The sequence below is a fragment of the Sus scrofa genome, chromosome 2 (genome assembly GCF_054392235.1).
Source record: "Sus scrofa isolate SSC_HxYL_T2T_F1_AM1 chromosome 2, Sscrofa_HxYL_maternal_Yorkshire_Landrace_v2.0, whole genome shotgun sequence".
Lineage (NCBI taxonomy): Eukaryota > Metazoa > Chordata > Mammalia > Artiodactyla > Suidae > Sus > Sus scrofa.
In genome coordinates, this window is record NC_139384.1 from 77,524,028 (window position 1) to 77,543,311 (window position 19,284).

The 19,284-nt window shown below is 37.3% G+C and overlaps 1 protein-coding gene across 1 annotated transcript; it reads right to left on the reverse strand.

The window, feature by feature from the left end:
* Positions 1-17,716: 17,716 nt before the first annotated feature.
* LOC396788 (olfactory receptor 7E178) lies at positions 17,717-18,703 on the reverse strand. The gene has a single exon (XM_003354081.3). It carries the CDS (start codon positions 18,602-18,604, stop codon positions 17,717-17,719), a length of 888 nt encoding a protein of 295 aa, XP_003354129.2. The 5' UTR covers positions 18,605-18,703.
* Between the last annotated feature and the right edge of the window lie 581 nt (positions 18,704-19,284).

Sequence of the window (19,284 nt, forward strand, 5' to 3'; positions counted from 1 at the left end):
TAGGACAAAAGATACATATAGAGTGAAAGTGAAAGGGTGGGGAAAAATATTTCACGCCAATAGACATGACAGAAAAGCAGGAGTCGCAATGCTCATATCAGACCAAATAGACATTAAAACAAAAGACATAAAGAAAGACAAAGAGGGACCCTATTTAATGATTAAGGGATCCATCCAAGGAGAGGATGTTACTATCGTCAACATAAATGCCCCAAATATAGGAGCACCCAGATACATACATCAAATATTAACAGACATAAAGGGAGATATTGATGAGAATACAATCATAGTAGGAGACCTTAATACCCCCCTCACATCAATGGACAGATCCTCTAGACAGAAAACCAATAAAGCAACAGAGATCCTAAAGGAAACCATAGAAAAGTTAGACTTCATTGATATCTTCAGGACACTACATCCACGAAAATCAGAATACACATTCTTCTCAAATGCTCATGGAACATTCTCAAAAATCGACCACATATTGGGACACAAAGCAAATCTCAATAAATTTAGGAGCATAGAAATTATCTCAAGTATCTTCTCTGACCACAATGCCATGAAATTAGAAATCAACCATGGGAAAAGCAAAGAGAAAAAACCTACTCCATGGAGACTCAACAACATGCTACGAAAAAACCAATGGGTCAATGAGGAAATCAAGAAGGAAATTAAAAACTACCTTGAAACAAATGATAATGAAGACACAACCTCTCAAAACCTATGGGATGCTGCGAAAGTAGTGCTCAGAGGGAAATTTATAGCAATACAGGCCTTTCTCAAAAAAAGAAGAAAGATCCCAAATGGACAACTTAACCCTCCACCTAAACGAATTAGAAAAAGAAGAACATAAAAGTCCTAAAGTCAGCAGAAGGAAGGAATTTATAAAGATCAAGGAAGAAATCCATAAAATAGAGACTCAAAAAACAATAGAGGAAATGAATAAAACCAAGAGCTGGTTCTTTGAAAAGTTGAACAAAATTGATAAACCCCTGGCCAGACTCACTAAAAAGAGGAGAGAAAGAACCCAAATCACCAAAATTAGAAAGGAAAAAGGAGAAATCACAACAGATTCAGCAGAAATACAAAAAACCATAAGAGAATACTATGAACAACTATACAGCAACAAGTTTGACAATCTGGAAGAAATGGACAATTTTCTAGAATCTTACAGCCTGCCAAAACTGAATCAAGAAGAAACAGACCAACTGAACAGACCCATCACTAGAAATGAAATTGAAGAGGTCATAAAATCACTCCCTACAAATGAAAGTCCAGGACCAGATGGCTTCATAGGTGAATTCTCTCAAACATATAAAGAGGAATTGGTGCCCATCCTCCTTAAACTCTTTCAAAAGGTTGAAGAAGAAGGAATACTCCCAAAGACATTCTATGATGCCACCATCACCCTCATTCCAAAACCAGACAGAGATACCACCAATATCATTGATGAATATAGATGCAAAAATTCTCAACAAAATCTTAGCCAACTGAATCCAACAACATACCAAAAAAATTATCCACCATGACCAGGTTGGGTTCATCGCAGGTTCACAAGGATGGTTCAACATACGCAAATCAATCAGCATCATACACCACATTACCAAAAAAAGTCAAAAATCATATGATCATCTCAATAGATGCAGAAAAAGCATTTGACAAAGTACAACATCCATTCATGATCAAGACCCTCACCAAAGTGGGTATAGAGGGAACATTCCTGAATAGAATCAAAGCCATTTATGATAAACCCACAGCAAATATAATCCTCAATGGGGAAAAACTGAAAGCCTTCTCACTCAAATCTGGAACAAGACAGGGATGCCCACTCTCACCACTGCTCTTCAACAGAGTTTTGGAAGTCCTGGCCACAGCAATTAGACAAACAAAAGAAATCAAAGGCATCCATATAGGAAGAGAAGAGATCAAACTGTCACTGTATGCAGATGACATGATACTATACATAGAAAACCCCAAGGACTCAACCCCAAAACTACTTGAACTGATTCATAAATTCAGGAAAGTAGCAGGATATAAGATTAACATTCAGAAGTCAGTTGCATTTCTGTATACCAGCAATGAAACATTAGAAAAGGAATACAAAAATATGATACCTTTTAAAATTACACCTCACAAAATCAAATACATCAGAATACACCTGACCAAGGAGGTAAAGGATCTATATGCCAAGAACTATAAAACTTTAATCAAAGAAATCAAAGAAGATGTAAAGAAATGGAAAGATATTCCATGTTCCTGGATTGGGAAAATCAATATTGTAAAAATGGCAATACTACCCAAATCAATCTACAGATTCAATGCAATCCCTATCCAATTACCCAGGACATTTTTCAAAGAACTACAACAAACAATCCAAACATTTATATGGAACCACAAAGGATCCAGAATTGCCAAAGCAATCCTGAGAAACAAAAACCAAGCAGGAAGCATAACTCTCCCAGACTTCAAGAAATACTACAAAGCCACAGTCATCAAAACAGTGTGGTACTGGTATCAAAACAGACAGACAGACCAATGGAACAGAATAGAGGACCCAGAAATAAACCCTGACACCTATGGTCAATTAATCTTTGACAAGGGAGGCAAGAACATAAAATGGGAAAAAGAAAGTCTATTTAGCAAGCATTGCTGGGAAACCTGGACAGCTGTATGCAAAGCAATGAAACTAGAACACACCCTCACACCATGCACAAAAATAAACTCCAAATGGCTGAAAGACTTAAATATACGACAGGACACCATCAAACTCCTAGACGAAAACATAGGCAAAACACTCTCTGACATCAACATCATGAATATTTTCTCAGGTCAGTCTCCCAAAGCAATAGAAATTAGAGCAAAAATAAACCCATGGGACCTCATCAAACTGAAAAGCTTTTGCACAGCAAAGGAAACCCAAAAGACAACAAAAAGACAACATTCAGAATGGGAGAAAATAGTTTCAAATGATGCAACCGACAAGGGCTTAATCTCTAGAATATATAAGCAACTTAGACAATCCAATAGCAAAAAAGCCAATCAATCAATGGAAAAATGGGCAAAAGACCTGAATAGACTGTTCTCCAAGGAAGATATACAGATGGCCAACACACATATGAAAAAATGCTCAACATCGCTGATTATAAGAGAAATGCAAATCAAAACTACCATGAGATATCACCTCACACCAGTCAGAATGGCCATCATTCATAAATCCACCAATAACAAGTGCTGGAGGGGCTGTGGAGAAAAGGGAACCCTCCTGCACTGTTGGTGGGAATGTAAACTGGTACAGCCACTATGGAGAAATGTATGGAGATACCTTAGAAATCTATACATAGAACTTCCATATGACCCCACAATCCCAATCTTGGGCATCTATCCGGACAAAACTCTACTTAAGAGAGACACATGCACCCGCATGTTCATTGCAGCACTATTCACAATAGCCAGGACATGGAAACAATCCAAATATCCATCGACAGATGATTGGATTAGGAGGAAGTGGTGTATATACACAATGGAATACTACTCAGCCATAAAAAAGGATGACATAATGCCATTTGCAGCAACATGGATGGAACTAGAGAATCTCATCCTGAGTGAAATGAGCCAGAAAGACAAAGACAAATACCATATGATCTCACTTATAACTGGAATCTAATATCCAGCACAAATGAACATCTCCTCAGAAAAGAAAATCATGGACTTGGAGAAAAGACTTGTGGCTGCCTGATGGGAGGGGGAGGGAGTGGGAGGGATCAGGAGCTTGGTCTTATCAGACACAATTTAGAATAGATTTACAAGGAGATCCTGCTGAATAGCATTGAGAATTTTGTCTAGATACTCATGTTGCAACAGAACAAAGGGTGGGGGAAAAAAATGTAATTGTAATGTATACATGTAAGGATAACCTGACCCCCTTGCTGTACAGTGGGAAAATAAGAAAAGTTAAAAAAATAATGTAAACACATCTGGGCAGTTTCCTTACTATGAAATTTGGATAATAATTGAACTACCTAGTAGGACCATTGAAAGAAATTTTGAAAAAATCATTAATATTGCTTACACTGGTGGCTTTAAGTACCAGTTGGCTGATAATTTGTGCATGCTTATTTTAAAATATACAGGCACCCCAGCCTCAGCCTAGAACCAATGTCAGGATTTCTGCATGACTTTCTCAGTCACACTAATGAGAAGCTGGGCTTGATAAACACTGTCTTGGAATATTGCCCAAGACTTAGAAAAAGCTCCATGAATATTACCTATTATTACTCTCATCAATTCCCACCATCACTCACTAAATAGAAACATAGAGATGTGAAACATAACTGATAACATTTAGCTTTTCTTGGTATCTCAGCTCAATTTCATCCCTCTGCATACCTGCCCCCAAAAAACAATCAGTGCCATGAAGCTGATGGGTATATTGCTTTGTCAATGTTTCCATGATGTCAATATTCATTTATTTATCTATAAGCATCTTCCTTAAAAATTTGCCTTTACCACCCACAATCCTCTGAAATGTACTTTACCTCAACTTTGAGGTTAAGTCTCTTTGTGAAATACAAACAAGTACTTCAAATATTTTTCTGATGCACATGATCATGTAAGGTAAAACATCACTTTATTTAGTTTATAAATTTATATTTATATATTTTAATATAAATGCAAAATATTTAAAATATAGACATCTCATCTATTTATTGTAACAATATATAATCATATATTTTATGTAATAGTTAAATTCCATTACATATTTTTTATAATACTATTTATATCAATTTCTTCTTAACAATCCTTTGAAAATTTTTTGGCCGCATATGCGGCATATGGAGGTTCCCATGCTAGGGGTTGAATTTAAGTAGTAGCCGCTGGCCACAGCAACAGCCACAGCCATAGCAATACAGGATCCAAGCTGTCTGCTACCTATACCACAGCTCAAGGCAACACTGGATTCTTAAGCCATTGAGCGAGGCCAGGGATACAACCTGCATCCTCATGGATGCTAGTCAGATTCGTTTCCACTGAGCCACAACAGGAACTCCAACATTTTATATTTTAAATATATGTCTTAAGTAGGTCTTGTGTGTATTTCATTAAATTCATGATTTAAATTTTTTCAAGTTGTTCTATGCTAATTAATTTTTGTATGTTGATGTCATAGTCTGAAACCTTTGCTGAATTTACTTATTAGTTGTAGTAACAATTTTATAGATTCCCTAGGCTATTTATTGTATACAATCCTTTCACCTGCGGTAAAGACAGTCTTATTTATTTTCTTTCTGTATGTTTTCCACTATTTTTCCTGCTTCATTGCATTGGCTAGGGCTTCTCATACAAGGTTCAGTAGAAGTGTTGATAGCAACAAACTTTTTCTTAAAAAAATTTAAGAAATTTAGTCTTTCATGGTTAATACAATGCAGGTTTATTGTAAATACTCTTCTTTATACTGAGGAAGTTGACTGAGATCTAGTTTATTGAGATTTTTTTTTTAATCGTAAATATGTGTTGAATTTGAAAAATACTTTTTCTGCCTCTAATGGAAAGATCATATGATTTTTCTCCTTTATTACTATGGTGAATTATATTTACTGTATTCAAATGGTAAATGAAATCGTGCATCCCTGGGATAAACTACATGTGTTTATAATATAGTATTTATTTTATTTTATTTTATTTTATTTTTTGAAATTTATTTATTTTTTTAGTATTTATTTTATATGTTGTTGAATTCAATCAGTTTTCTATGTTTTAATGGATATTTCTGTGTATGCTTATGAGATATATCAGTCTACAGTATTTTGTTGGTTTATTTTGGTTTGCTTTGTTTTTTAAGTAATATCCATTTCTGGGATAGCAGGATAATGCTGAACTCATAAAAGTACATTATTATCTTATTTTACAAAGGAATGTATAAGGATTGATATTATTTCTTCTTTAAAACATTTATGGAATTCATAAAAAAAAGAAAATTCTTGTACCACTGTTCATATCATACAAATAAGAATCTGTGATTGATAATTAGTTCATTTCTAAGAGTTGGTGAATATTGTTTTACTAATATTAATTGCTTATATTTATTTCAATACAGAAATCGCTTTCTATCAACCACATCAACTTTTACTAATCATTTGAAAAAATATTTTTGTCAAATTTTCATTTTATTTTTTAATATTTATAATTGATTTAGTGTTAATTTCTGCTGTACAGCATAATGACCCAGTCACATATATATTTATATATGTATATATGTATTTATATGCATATATATACATATACATTATTTTTCTCATACTATCTTCCATCATGTTTATTCAAATAGATTAGATATAGTTCCCTGTGCTATATAGGAGGACCCCTTTGCTTATCCATTCTAGATATAATAGTTTGCATCTACTAACACCAAGATCCTCAACCATCCCCACCTTTCCCCTTCTTCCCCTTGGCAACCACAAGTCTGTTCTCTTTGTCCATGAGTCTGTTTCTGTTTCATAGATAGTTTCATTTGTGCCATATTTAGATTCCACATGTAAGTCACATCATATGGTATTTGCATTCCTCCTTCTGAAGTCTATCTTGTGATAATTTTGTGATACCTGCATATACATTTTCATCTTGCATAGGAAATTGTTTTCAAACTTAGATTTTAAAACTGGACTGAAAAAAATGACTATTTATAGAAAACCCTGTAATCCATCATGTTGGTGCCATTATGGCCCCTGTAAACTACTGCCTCATTGCCATAATTCACAGATAGACTCACCGAACCAATAGAGGGTAAATCAATTCTTCTACCTTCATTTCACATTTGGGACCCAGGTAGGTTAGAAAAGACTCATTCATTAGCTATAGTGGAGGTGACTGAGAACTGTTGCAGAAACGAGCAGATCTCTTCGAGTCCTGTGTTTTTCACCCCCTATATGTGGAGTGTGTGTAAATCTCTCCTCCTCTCTATGGTTCTATTTATTTTCAGAAATAGAGAATCTAATACCCACCAGAAGACCATGTGAGAACCTATAAGGTGTTTTTAACTTAGAAATATTTCATTGCATCATTTTTTATAAAGAAAGTCAATCAACATTGGGGTAATGTATTTATTCTTTAAATACAATTTCCCAAATTTAATGATATTTTGTGGATTATATGGCAGAGCAGTTGAATCCTTTCCTGTCTCAGGGCACTGAAGCATGGAATGACATGAAATCCTAAAATACAAATAAGCCCAATGAAATAAAATGTACTGTCCCCATATACTCCGACTCCTTTTTCTTCCCCATACTTATGAAAATTTCAGCAATCGTTTTTCAATGATTGAATCCTGCATATCCTGCATATGCCATTAAATTGAAATTAATAGATCTGACAGAAAATCCATTACATAGTCAAAAACAAGCATTATTTTATCTTGTCCTAGTCTTATGAGACATTCTGAAAAGGATGAAAGTACTGGCATGAATGGTCCACTGTTTGCAAGACGTATGCCCATTACTTTCTTTCTTTGAAAAATGGAAGGGTTTATTCAACACTTAACTGGCTTTTCCAAAATCCTCTGTGTCTCCTCTGTGCAAACAAAATGTAGGCTTTTGGGGGTCAGAAATAAATGTACCTCAGTCATTCATCTTCATATAAGAAGAATGTATTAGTGTAAACAAACAAAATGTCTGGGATATAGGGAAACTATAACATCAGATCAAGAGATATTTAAATCTAATAATGTGAGAATTGTAATAGTTTATTATAGTATTATTAATATTTAATTTATTTTAATTCTTTTAATATATTTAAATAATATATATTTAATAAGTAAATATATTTATTATAGTATTATTAATGGTAACAAAATATTAAAAATGTATTTCCTCTCTTCACATAGTTATTGCAGAGATGGCTACCATTGTTTGTTTCAACCTAATTGAGTGGTTTTGTATCAAAAAAGAATCAACTCGGTTGACAATCCTAAATCTCACAGACTAAGAAATTGCCGCCTCATGCAGTATGAAGTAGTGGAATACCAAGGATTCAAAATTAAGTTTTTATTCTCTGAGTCCTATGTCCTAAATTTCATTGTTTTCTGACTCTCTGAAAGTTCCAATCAGAGGGGCAGAGGTCTAACCAAAGACATATCTAAGATATATTTTTTAAACAGTTTTCATTTTCCCAAATAGAAACGGGACTCCAAGACTCTTATTTTATGTCTCCTTTTGTCGTCGAGTCAGCTGATTACGGGTGTGGAGGAGGAAGTGGACAGTTGAAGTAAAATCCAGGAGCAAGATCGAGAGAGATATTTTCCCTTAAATATTCTGCGCTATGCTTTTTGTGATTTTATTTTATTTTTATTATAGTTGATTTACTGTGCTGTGTTAATTTAGCTGTACAGCATAGTGACCAAGTCATGCATATGTGTGTGTGTATATATATACATATATATATATGTATATATATATATGTGTATATATATATGTGTATATATATATGTATATATATATATACTTTTTTCTCATGCTGTCTTCCATGATGTTACATCCCAAGAAATTGGATATACTTTCCCGCACAATACAGAAGAATATAATTTCTTATCCATTCTAAATGTAACAGTTTGCATCTATTTCCAGTCTATCCCATTCCCCCACATTCCCCTTAGCAACCACAAGTTTGTTCTTTATGTTTGTGAGTCTATTTCTGTTTTGTAAATAGGTTCATTTGTGCCATATTTTAGATTCCACATATAAGTGAGATCATACAGCATTTGTCTTTCTCTGACTCTTTCTGTATCTCATACATCTCCTAGCTTCAGAGCAGCAAGTGCTACCTACTTCCCTCCACTGCGGTCTACAAGAAAACTCCACAGAGAAGGGCACAGTGAGAGGGGAGTTTCTGCCAGCTCTCACAGGGAGACACATGACTGCTGGGGTTCCCAGGGGGAAGACTGCCCAGATGCCTTGTGTCTGGAATCAGTCTGCCCAGGCTGACTGGCTTCAAACATGTCTTTAACACTTACTAACCAATACCACAGTAAATGTTACATAAAATGCTGCGCCTTCCTCTCATTAAAATAATCATTTGTGGGCACTTACAATTTCAGAGGGATATAACAAGCAGAAACACAATACACATACCCCAGAGCTTGACACTCATCAACAGTGCATGATATTTGGGTTAATACCATCCTCCTCCTCATCTTCATCATTGCTTTCATGAGCATTTAAGAGCTAAGGGAGAACTTTAGAGAGACCCATGTGCTGCTATGGTGGTGGTGGTGGTGGGTGGGATGCCAGGCAGAGGCAGAGCCAGTGAGGGTGCATGCAGAAGTCTGAATGAGAATTCTCACATACAAATCATAACCAAGAACAAAAACTTCAGAGGGGTCCGGTCCAAAATTCTGAATAGTTGTGTTCCTTCATCTTTCTATCTCAAGCATCATGTTTGTTCCCTTGGGGAGGAAGGAATGATCCCCAAATTTCTTATTTTAATTTCTCTTTCCCCTCAGCACTTACTGGGCTGGGATGCATCTCTGCTGGACCATGACCAAGGAGTACAGATTCACTGCCCTCTCCTTCCTGGTGTGTGGTCAAGTCTCAGGGTCCCTCCTCAGACTGGCAGGAAATCAATCAGATTCAGCCTGGAAACTGCTGCCCACAAAGGATGGAGACACAGGTGTAGAGTCACACTCTTAGAACTGGCAAAATGAAGAGATGGAGGCACTGGCCAATTACGCACAGTGGTGTGACCTGAGGGCTCAGTGCACAAAGCTCGTAATTAGCCAATTGGTCCATGTCATCCCAGTCTCTGGAGATTTGCTAGTATAAATAGAAGAGGAAAAAAAAAAGAAATGTATATGTCCCTGGAAGATTCTGGGTCTCTCCTCCCTTCACCTGTACCTTTGTCTTATTACATATAACAAGTTGCAGGATGTTAACATAATATTCAGACATTTCCTCCCAATCTAACCAGTAAATGTAAGATTTTTTTTCACTGTAATAAATGTTTTCATCACAAAATCTATGAAGCATTGGCACATCTATACCAAGAAGGTGATACTTTTTCCATTTCCCCAGTTAATATTTGTCTCTAAAGCTAACTTACTTTCATTACTTTAGTTCTTACTTGGAATGGCACTTTATATGGTGGAGATGTACAGGGCTGTGTGTGTGTGTGTGTGTGTGTGTGTGTGTGTGTGTGTGTGTGTGTGTGTGTTTCTGAATTTCACTGGGTCGTCACCTCTAATTTTTTTCTCTAATGGAATTATGTGCCATGTTAGGATGCTCTTGATATTGAGTTGTTATTTGTTGACTGATATTTACTTAAATATTTTAGAGGGCCTCCTAGAATGTTGCAATCAAGCAATTGGTCAGGGCCGCAGCCCCCTGAAAGTTTGATTAGCAGAGGAGTACTTTCAAACTCACTCCTGGGGCTGTTGGTAGGATCCAATATGTCATATTGTGTCTTGCTTTATGCCCTCACTTCCCTAATCAGACTATGTTTGAATCATAGAGAACAGTGGTTGCCACTGGGGAAGGGGAGGGAGTGGATGGATGGGGAGTCAGAGGTTGGTAGATGTAAACTATTATATTTATAATGGATGAGCAATGAGATCCTAGTGTACATCACAGGGAACTCTATCCAGTCTCTTGGGTTAGAACATGGTGGAAGATAATATGAGAAAAACAATTATATATATGTGTTCCTGGGTCACTGTGCTGCACAACAGAGATTTTTATTAGAAACAATTGTTCAGCAATGTTGCCTGGGCCAGGTTCCTACTCAGGTGAACTATGTAACAATCTGATACCTGGATCTGAGTTCTTTTACAGGAACTAGGGCCCGCAGGTACGTGGATGATGCTAAGTTCAGGCTGAGCTCCAGGCCGTGGACCCCAGACTGGTTGGACCAGAAGACTGATGATTGTTTCCTCATCACAAATCAATCAGAGGCAGCTCACACACCCTGGAGCCCACCACCTAAGTTTTGCGTATGAAAAATTTCCATTAAACCCACTGGGGAGTTCAGGACTTTTGAGCTGGAGTCATTGGTTCTTCTCATTTCTTGGCCCTGCAATAAAACTTTCTCAGCTCCAAACTCTGTCCTTTCAGTTTTTTTGACCTCAATCTGTGTCAGGTACCAGAAATTGGGCTTGACATCAATTTCTCTGCACCCTTGTCCCCCCCAAACCAACCAATGTCATTAAGTTTATGGGTCTATCTTCTTGTAATGTTTACATAACATCAATATTGATTTATGTTATCCATATCCACCTTTCTTAAAAGCTTTCTTAAATACAATACTACTTATGGTGGCTATGAAAGTACTTGTCAACCAAAACACTGAGGTTAGGTCTTTGTAAAATACATACTACCTGAAAGATTTTACTGATGCACATTTTCCCATGCAAAAGGGAAGATATCATTTTATTTGGTTTATAAATTTATATTTATATACTTTAATATGAATTTGACAAATTTAAATATATATTAATATACATTTAAATGTAATAATACATATTTATTTACATATTAAATAGTTGTTTTACATTCTATAATTTATATTAATATTATAATTTATATCAGTTTCTTCTTAAAAGAAATCCCATGAAAATTCTTGTACCTCTCTCCATATCACACAAATGAGAATTTGTATGGAATATGTGTGTGGAATTACTCATTTAATTTCTAAATCAGTGCATGTTTATTTTACTAGTGTTAATTGCCTCTATTTGGGTTTCATTTTGTGTTGTTTTTTCTCCTTTTTCTCTTTTGTAAAATTTTTTGCCGCGTTCATGGCATGTGGAAGTTCCTGGGCCAGGAGACAAAACTGTGCCACATCAACAACACAAGCCACATCAGCCACAATGCCAGATTCTTAAACCAATGCACCACCAGGGAAATCAAATTGCCTATATCTGTCCCTAGACAAAAATCATTTTCTATCAACTATGACCCCTTTTATGTTTATCATTTGAAAATACCCTAATGTCTGTCTTGTGACGAATATTTCATGATATCTGCACATGATATTTTCATCTTGTATAGAAAGTCTTTTCAATCTTAGACTTAAAAACTGGACTGAAATATGCATGACTATCCTTGAAAACCCCACAATCCAATAGGTAGTCACATTATGGCCCCTGTAAACTGCTGCCTCACTGCCATAATTCACACAGGTTTTCTCACTGAACCAGAAGGGGAGAAGCCAATTCTTTTATCTTCATTTCACATCTGGAAGCAAAGTAGCTTTGAAAAGAATCACTTGTCAGCTACAGTGGAGGTGACTGGGAGCAGTGAAGGAATAAGTAGATTAACGCTTGAGTCCTGGGTCTTTCACCCCATATGTGTATTGTGTGTAAACCTCTCCTCTTCTCTGTGCCTCTCTTCCTTCTTGGAAATGGAGAGTCTACACCCATATTTAGACTATGTACAGAACCTAAGGGATGTCTGAAACTTAATGAATATTTGGTCATATTTTATAAAGAATTTCAATCATTATTGGAATAACATGGTTAGTAATGAAGAACAACCTGAAATATTTAATGACATTTTAAGGATTATATGGCAGGGAGACTGAAGCCTTTCCTGTTTCAGGGCACTGGAGCAGGGATGACATGAAATCCTAAAATGAGTCTCAGCCTATGCATTAAGATGTGCCATCCGGGAGTTCCCGTCGTGGCGCAGTAGTTAACGAATCCTACTAGGAACCATGAGGTTGCGGGTTCGGTCCCTGCCCTTGCTCAGTGGGTTAACGATCCGGCGTTGCCATGAGCTGTGGTGTAGGTGGCAGACGTGGCTCGGATCTGGCGTTGCTGTGGCTCTGGCGTAGGCCGGGGGCTACAGCTCCGATTCGACCCCCAGCCTGGGAACCTCCCATATGCTGTGGGAGTGGCCCAAAGAAATAGCAAAAAAGACAAAAAAAAAAAAAAAGATGTGCCATCCACTTCTTTTTGGACCCCCTTCCCAATATTTATGAAACTCTCTGCCATGGTTTTTCAATTATTGAAAACTGCTGATGCTATTAAATGGAAAATAATATGTCCCACAGAAAGTCCATGACATAGACAAAAACAAGCACTATTTGATACTGTCTCTGATCTTAATGGGACATTCCTGAAAAGATGAAAACACTGGCATAAATTGTTCTCTGTTTGGAAGACATGTTACCTACATTTTGTTTCTATGAAAAAAGGATGGTTTAATCAACACCTACCTTTTTTTTTTTTTAAATTCTTGGTGCCTCCTGTGTGCCAACAAGTTATATGCTCTGGGGAATCAGAAATAAATGAGCCTCAGTCATTTCCCTGCATGTATCAAAATATATTTGTATAAACAAAAGCAAAATATCCTATCGGGGATTTGGGAGAGACATAACATCAGGTCACCAGATATTTAAGTCCAATGACATGAAAATGAGCCTTATTGATACACAACCCAAGTTCACTGGCTCTGCTCACCACGACAGGCCAATAAATTCTGAGACAAGTTGTTTGGGCAAGGAACACCAACTTTATTCAGAAATCTAGCAGACTGAGAAGATGACAGACCAGTGAGGCAAAAAACCATCTTGCCTCAGTCAAATTCAGGCTTCTTTTATACAGAGGAAAGGAGGGGGAGGGGCCAATGGTCACTCACTAACTCTCACCTGTTTGGGGGAAGGACTCACCACAATGCTGACTAGTGGCTGAGCAGAACCACTAAAAGTCACTCACAAACGGTTGCTTGCTAACATAATCATTAGTAACAAAATATCTAAAATCTACTTTGCCCCTTCATATACATCCATATGACAGTTATAGCATAGAAGGCATCCATTATTCACCCTGCCTTCACTCACAGAAGTTATGTCAGCAAGTAATAATCTCAGTCGACAATCTTAAGCTCAGGTATACTAAGAACTTATCCTCAAATACACTCATAATTGAAGCAAACAGGGTTCAAAATAAACTTATCAGTCTTAAAGTCCCATGCAGTAAATTTCATTCTTTCCAAATATTTTGAAAGTTTTAAGCAGAGGTATTGAGATCTAACCACCTATGTGCCTGAAGTACATTTCTAAACTGTTTTCAGTACCCTATGTAGAAGTAAACCCTAGACTCTGATGCTATGTCTCCTTTTGTGATTAAATAGGCTGAACACAGTATGGAGGGAAAAGTGGACGCTTGAAAAGAAGTACAGAAGCAAAATCAAAAGAGAAACTGCTTTAAGTTATCAATATATATATGCATTTTACATAATGATTTTTATTCTTTTCATCATAGCTGGTTTACAGTGTTCTGTCAGTTTTCCACTGTACAGCATGGTGACCCAGTCACACACACATATAGATTCTTTTTCCTCACATTATCATGCTCCATCATAAGTGACTAGACATAGTTCCCAGTGCTACACAGCAGGATCTCATTGCTTATCCATTCCAAATCAATAGTCTACATCTATTTACCCCAAGTTCCAAATTCCATCCCACTCCCTCCCCCGTGGCAACCACAAGTCTATTCTCCAAGTGCATGATTTTCTTTCTGTGGAAAGCCTCATTTGTGCCATATATTAGAATCCAGATATAAGTTATATCATGTGGTATTAGTCTTTCTTTTTCTGACTTACTTCACTCAGTATAAGAGTCTAGAAATAAAAACGAAAATAAACTGATGGGACCTAATCAAACTGACAAGGTTTTGCACAGCAAAGGAAACCAAAAAGAAAACAAAAAGACAAATATCAGAGTAGGAGAAAATAGTTTCAAATGATGCAACTGACAAGGCTCTAATACATATTTTTATTTTACAGCTGCACCTTCAGCATATGGAAATTCCTGGGCCAGTTGAATCAGAGCTGCAGCTGCCAGCCTATACCAGAGCCACAGCAACACCCGGTCGAAGCTGCCTCTGCAACCTATGCTTCAGCTGGCAGCAAAGCTGATCCTTGACCCACTGAGTTAGGCCAGGGATCAAACCCACATGTCCACAGAGATCCTTAACCCACAGAGCCACAGTGGGAACTCCAAATCATCCTTCTTAATTTATCACTTCTTTCTATGGCTTTGCCTGTGATCTCAGCCACACTTCCTATAGTTGGGAGAGAAGGTACTACATATTGCTCTCCACTGTGTCCTGCAGAAAGTTCCAAAAGGAAAGGAATAGTGAATAGGTCTATGGTTGGCCTGACAGGGAGGTGACAGGACAGTTGGGTTAGTGGGGGAAGACTTCCCAGATGCCCTGTGTGTGGAGTCAGTCTGCACAGACTGACTGGCTTCAACCTATTTTAACTCATGACCTGGTATAAGTTATATAAAGTGCTATGAACTTTCTCTTAATAAAGTAATGATAATAATGTGTTCTCTTATAATTTTATAATATGTTAGATATAATGAACATGAAATCAAACAAGAGATATAAAACACAAACTTCAGAGCCTGGCACTTAGGAAGCCCTCAACAGGACTGAAGAATGTTATAATTAATGTCTTCCTCTTCCTCATCATTGCTTCCATGAGCATTTGAAGTGTCAAGGAGGAAGTTTAGAGACTCCTGTGTTGCTATAGTTGGGAAATGCCAGGCAAAACCAGTAAGAGTGGATGTGGAACTCAGTGAATATTTTCACACCCCAACTAGAGCCAATAAACTTTAGAAGCTCTGATCCAAAATTATGTATATTGGCTTCCCTCAGGTGTCTAACCCAACTGTCATGTTTGTCTGGTTGAGGAGGAAATCGTGGTCCCAAGGGTCCATCTATCCATCAATCTCCCCATTCAGCACTTAATGGGCTGCGCTGCCTCTCTGCTGGACCATGACCAAGGAGTACAGATCTACTGCCCTCTCCTGCCTGGTGTGTGATCGAGTCTCAGGGTCCCTCCTCAGGTTTGACAGGAAGACGAACTTAGGCTGGGACCATCTGATGCAGATTCCTACAAAACATGTGGACAAAAATATATAGCCACATCCATAGAACTGGGAAACCAAAGGGCTGGAGGCACCACCCAATTATTTGCAATGATATGTCCTTAGGGCTCACAGCTCATGATTAACTCATTGGCCCATGTGGTCCTAGTCTCTGGAGACTTGCTAGTATTAATGGAAGAAGAAAAGAGAAAAATGAATATCTTTGGAAGCTTCTCCTCTCCTCACAAGGAAGTGTACCTGTACTCCTTGCTTCTTACTTCAAAGTTGTAAGATCTTTACCATAAAGTTCAGACATTCTTTTTTCCCCTCAATTTAACCACTCAATGTGTGGTTTCATATCTGTAAATCCACTGTGTTATGCATGAAATCTATACAGCCTTAGATCTTCCATACCAAGAATGTGATGCTCTTTCCATTTTCTGCTATGTCTCTAAGGATAACTTTTTAAAAATTTTATTTTATTAAGGATAACTTCTTATTTTCATTTTCTTAGTCCTTTCTGGCTTTGGCATTTTATGTGATGGAGATTTACAAGCTGTTTTGTTTGTTTGTTTGTTTTAGTTTTTGCCAAGTTGAATGAGCCTTCAGTTCTATGTTTATTGCTCTAAGTGAAATAATCAACATATTTGAAACTATTGATTTTTACTTATTATTTGGTGTCTGATATATACCTAAATATTTCAGAAGGCCTGCCAGAAGGTTGCAGCCAAGTTTTTGGTCAGGGATTTGGGCATTTCAAGGTTTGATTAGCAGAAGACCACATTCAAGCTCACTCATGGGACTGTGGGTAGGGTTCATGTGTGCACAGGATGTCATCCAGAGAACTCCCATGGTTCCTTGACACGTGTGCCCCTAATGGGACAGCTCAATACATGGCAGTTGGCTTCTATCAATAGGAGAACCTGAGAGAGCTGGAGAGAGGCAGGAAGAAGAAAGATTTTAAAACTTTGTCCCAGAAATGACTTTGCACATTCTGATTGTTGGGAGGGAGTCATTATGTCCATCTGATGCTCTGTGGAAGGGAATTACACAAGGAAAGGGAAACTAGGAGTTAGGATTATTGGGATTATTTCATGTACTTCCCACCACACCAGCACTATACTCTATAAGGACATTGTGCTTCAAGCAAATCAAGACTCAGTTTCTGTCCATCTGCTTTTCAACATACTCTCAAATTCATTGCACTACCATGATCTCAATAAGAATTCTCTGGAGACAAACCAGCAATGGGTATAAGTACCCCTCCACTGGGTAGTTTTGCAGACCCCACTCTTCTGCTTCTGGTCATACAGTCTTGAGTAGACCTCCTGGTTTCTGAGACACTAGGAGAGCCCCTCCATCCACATCAGTCCAATCTGCAGCCATTCCAATACCAAATTTAACAAATGCCCAGGTTTCTGTTTTCTGCTATCTAGGAAAGAATCAACTCTATCCAGAATATATTTCCTTTACACTTCTGTGAGTTCTTAACCCTTGAAGGCTTTAACAAAATCTGATTTGGGCTTACCTGTTTTCCCTAGAAGTTAAAGTGGGATATATCTGGATAGTGATGTAATGTAACCTTCCTAATGATACACACACAGCCTTTCTGACTTAGAGATCTCTCTGTTGAGGATTGCAGCTATTGGTTTATATTTAATTGATATGAAAAGCTTTAATGTGTATCAAATTAAATATGATATGGAAGAATAGATATTATTTACTGTGTGGGGATAAGTGATGGGGGTGTATTTAAGGAAGGGCACATGGAAGATATGCAGAGGTGACTATGAAAGAAGAGAGTGGGTTTTGATGTGTTTAAAATAATTGATCCATAGCAAAGAGAGGTAGGATTTTAAGTATACAGGCTTAGTTTTTCTGCATTTTTCAACCTACACTCCATGGATACTGAGATTAGGTTGCATCCAAGGAAACTCCTCATGGCCCTTTTGATGTCTCTGTTCCTCAGACTGTAGATGAAGGGGTTCAGCATGGGGGTGACCACAGTGTATATTGCCGAAGCCACTGCATCCTTCCTGGGAGAATGTGAGATGGCTGAGCTGAGATACACCCCAATACCTGTTCCATAAAATAAGCAAACAACTGCCAGGTGAGAACCACAGGTGGAGAAGGCTTTATACCTCCCACTTGATGAAGGGACTCTCAGAATAGAGGAAACAATTTTAGAGTAAGAGAAAAGGATCCCTGAGATAGGGAGAAAACCAAAAATGGCACCAACAAAGTACATGACTATGTTATTGGTGGAAGTGTCAGAACAGGCTAGCTTGAGGAGTAAAGAAGAGTCACAGAAAAAATTAGAAATTTCCAAATCACTGAAGCAAGTAAGTTGTAACACAATCCAATTGTGCACCTGGGACTCCAAAAGGCTGATGAAAAAAGACAGCAAAACTAAGATGCAACAGAGGCGTGGGTTCATGATGACAGGGTAGTGCAATGGGTGACAGATGGCCACAAACCTGTCATAGGCCATTGCTGTCAGAAGCATATCATCTATACTTCCAAAAAGGATGAAAATAGACATCTGGGTTAAGCAACCAGCATAGGAGATGACTCTGCTGTGAATTTGGATATTCACAATCATCTTGGGGATGGTAGTAGAGATGAAACCCATGTCAGCCAAGGACAGGTTGGAGAGAAAGAAATACATGGGGGTGTGGAGGTGGGAGTCAAAGGCAACAGCCAGGATGATGAGTAGGTTCCCCAACATGGTGACCAGGTACATGGACAGGAACAGCCCAACGAGGAAGGGCTGCAGGTCTGGATCATCTGAGAGTTCCAGGAGGAAGAATTCATAGACACTAGTTAGATTTCCAGTTCTAGGTAGCTGGAACACCTTTTTTAAAAGAAAAGGTTGGAAAAAAGTAAGTAAAATGGGCACACAGCATTTTGTTCATATTTTGGATTCGAGTAATTCATTTCTAAGGTAATACACCCCAGGCCTTTTGGCAATATTTCTCTATATGACAACTTATACCTGCTTGGAATTGTTTCCTCATTGGTTTCTCTTTATTCACCTCTTTCTCTATACACTTACTTTATAGAAATTCAACTAAATATTGAGTGTTAAATAGTAACAGAAGAGGAAGTTCATTAGGCATATTACACACACAATCATATAAAATATAGCCTACTTCTTTGCTGAAAATATAAAATGAGAAATACACTTCATTTTTAAGAAAATATATAATTCAAATTTAATAAATTAAGACATAATTAAATATACCTTATTTTACTCAAATACAATTCTAGATATTTCCTTCATTTAGAAATTTTATAAATACCCCATACAATGCAGTACTCTTTCATCTGGATTCTAAATTCAAGTTATGTGTTCATAAACAAAAACATTTTTAAAAGTTTTATTGATCACTAGAAATGAAATTGAATATTTCATAAAAAACA

Bases quoted from the DNA above. Each gene is read 5' to 3' on its own strand.
- LOC396788 (XM_003354081.3), bottom strand. From the start codon at position 18,604: ATGTACCTGGTCACCATGTTGGGGAACCTACTCATCATCCTGGCTGTT.